At 49.7% G+C, this 2,677-nt stretch overlaps 1 protein-coding gene across 1 annotated transcript in view; it reads right to left on the bottom strand.

The window, feature by feature from the left end:
- Window positions 1-2,395, bottom strand: part of LOC139181612 (probable ATP-dependent RNA helicase DDX53) — a 32,793-nt gene extending 30,398 nt beyond the window's left edge. The window contains exon 1 of the mRNA XM_070785100.1: window positions 9-2,395. Within this exon, the coding sequence (XP_070641201.1) occupies window positions 9-2,243 (2,235 nt within the window). The 5' untranslated portion in view covers window positions 2,244-2,395. The remainder of the gene's footprint in view (window positions 1-8) is intronic.
- Between the last annotated feature and the right edge of the window lie 282 nt (window positions 2,396-2,677).

The raw sequence follows: 2,677 nt of genomic DNA, 5'->3' as shown, positions 1-2,677 counted from the left end.
TCTTTGACCAGAGATCGTTTTTCCTCTTCAGTGGTAACAATTATGTTTTGCTTCACAGTATTTACAGTAACTAGATCCAGAGTACCAACATAAACAATCATAGGCTGTTTCAAATAAGACTGGGCCAATCTACGGGTAGAGTCTGGCCAAGATGCGGTTGTCATAACAGTCTGTCTATCTGGGCGCACATCTAATAAGATCTTCATTATTTGGTGTTCAAACCCCAGATCCAGCATTTTATCTGCCTCATCCAAGACCAAGTAGGTTATGCTTCTTAGGTTGACAAAATTATTCATTTGTAGATCATTCAGTCTTCCGGGAGTTGCAATAATGATGTCTACACCTTTGGCAACATCTTGTATTTGTCCTTTTCTGTTTCCACCACCATATATACAAACACTTTTAAGACCTTTATATAAGTACTTAGAACATTCAGCTTCTACTTGCAGAGCTAATTCTCTAGTGGGTGTAAGGACTAGCATGCCAGGTCCATTCCTTTGCTTTCTGGATACTGGTTGAGAATGAATATGTATAAACCCAGGCATTAAATAGGATAGTGTTTTGCCTGTTCCAGTTTGCGCAATCCCTATAAGATCTATTCCTTGTAGAATTATTGGCCATGACTGAGACTGAATTGGCGTTGGCTTTTGAAAACCAGCTCTCCTAATGCTTTGCATAATCTCAGGATATTGTTGGAAAGCATCTTCGAATGTACAGGTGGGCTTGGGTATGGGACGTTTCTCACCCTCTGTCAAGTCATCACACCTTATGTTGAAATTTTCCTTTCTCCAAATTTCCACTTGGGCTTCAGACAATGAGTGTGTTGCTTTGGATTCTATGTATAAGTTTTTCTTAATTGGTGGTAAATCTGCCCATTTTCTTTTCTTCCACTCTACCACTCCAGCTTTTACTTGATCCCAGTCTATCCGTGGCTGAGCTGCTCTAGCAGTGACATCTTTTGGCTGGGCGGCTCTGGGCTGGGCCACTATGGCCGCATAGTCTCTGGGCTGGGCCACTATGGCCGCATAGTCTCTAGGCTGGGCCATTCTGGTGTCTTTGGCCTGAGCCTCTCTGGCCCCATGGTCTCTGGGCTCCGTCCCTCTGGTGGCATCATCATCTCTGGGCTGGGCCACTGTGGTGGTGTCATCTTTGGCCTGAGTTTCTCTGGCTGTGGGGTCTCTGGGCTGGGCCCCTCTGATGGCATCATCATCTCTGGGCTGAGCCACTGTGGTGGTGTCATCTTTGGACTGAGTTTCTCTGGCTATGGAGTCTCTGGGCTGGACCCCTTTGGTGGCATTATCATCTCTGGACTGGGCTGCTCTGGCAGCATCATCGTCTTTGACTTGGGGGTCTCTGGCCTCATGGTCTCCATGCTGGGCCCTTCTGGTAGCGTTGTCTTTGGGCTGGGCCAGTATGGCCGCATAGTCTCTGGGCTGGGCCACTACGGCCGCATAGTTTCTGGGCTGAGCCACTATGGCCGCATAGTCTCTGGGCTGGGCCTCTTTGGTGATGTCGTTGTCTTTGGCCTGGGCCTCTCTGGCTGCATCGTCTCTGTCCGCATCCTTGTCTCTGGGCTGGGAAGCTCTGGAGGCAGTCTCTCTGGGCTGGTCCCCTCTGGTGGTGTTGTCGTCTTCAGCCTGGGCCTCTCTGGCCATGTCGTCTCCTGGCTGGGCCCTTCTGACAGCATTGTCATCTCCGGGCTGGGCCACGATGGCCGCATAGCCTCTGGGCTGGGCCACGATGGCCGCATAGTCTCTGGGCTGGGTTGCTTTGGTGGTGTCATCTTTGGGCTGAGTGGCTCTGGTGGTGTTATTTCTGCTCCAGCCTCTCTCGGCCAAAGCTTGAGAGGCATCACTATCAACACTGCATTCTGAACTGTAGGTTCTTTCTTGTTTCTTAACAAGAGTTTCTATAGCCGCTTTGGCCTTGGCCTTCATGTCTTTCCTGCCAAAAATTTTTACCTCAGCTTCAGGACCATCTTTTACGATCTGTATTTTTGTACTGGTAGAATCGTGGATATCTTTTATTTTTGATCCCCCACGACCAATCACCGCACCAATCATGCTGCTCTTGATAAGAAAGCAGAGTGGTGGTTCTCGATAATTGGACGCCCTAGACTTTGCGCGGCCAGAGGTGTGGCTCCAGCCACAGCCTCTGCCACCCCGGCCATCCCGACTGACCTGGCGATCTCGCACATCTCTCAAAGTAGGTTCTATTGTCTTCTGCTCTGGCGCCCACGCCATTTGTGGGCAATGGTAAAGTAAGTGCTGGCCTCTCGTCTAACTTGGGCTGGAAAAAGAGGTATCATCTGGCTCCTTTCTCATCTCCTCCGGCTGGAGACCAACTGACAGCCAGCTGGTCTGCAGCTATACTGCTGTTGCCTAGGAAGTTTGTCTTTGATATAGTGTCAGTTGGGGCGGGGCTTTGGATAGGCTGACCAATCACAGGGCTGGGCCTACTGTGAGGTAAGCAGGTGTCTGTGAGGTAAAATTTAAAGCAACAGTCACTCTCAGGGGCTGACCCTACCTATGCTTAAAGGGCCCTGAGAGTGTTTGCCCAGCTTCAGTGTCACAGGTGCCTCAGTCTCTGGGCTCATGCTGGTTTTGGCTTAGTGTGGGAGCAGACTTGAAGCACGCCTTGAACTTACCCAAGTCTTTTCTTGTGATCCAGTTATTTA

Source organism: Bos indicus, chromosome X, assembly GCF_029378745.1.
Source record: "Bos indicus isolate NIAB-ARS_2022 breed Sahiwal x Tharparkar chromosome X, NIAB-ARS_B.indTharparkar_mat_pri_1.0, whole genome shotgun sequence".
NCBI lineage: Eukaryota > Metazoa > Chordata > Mammalia > Artiodactyla > Bovidae > Bos > Bos indicus.
This window is presented reverse-complemented; position numbering and strand designations above follow the sequence as displayed.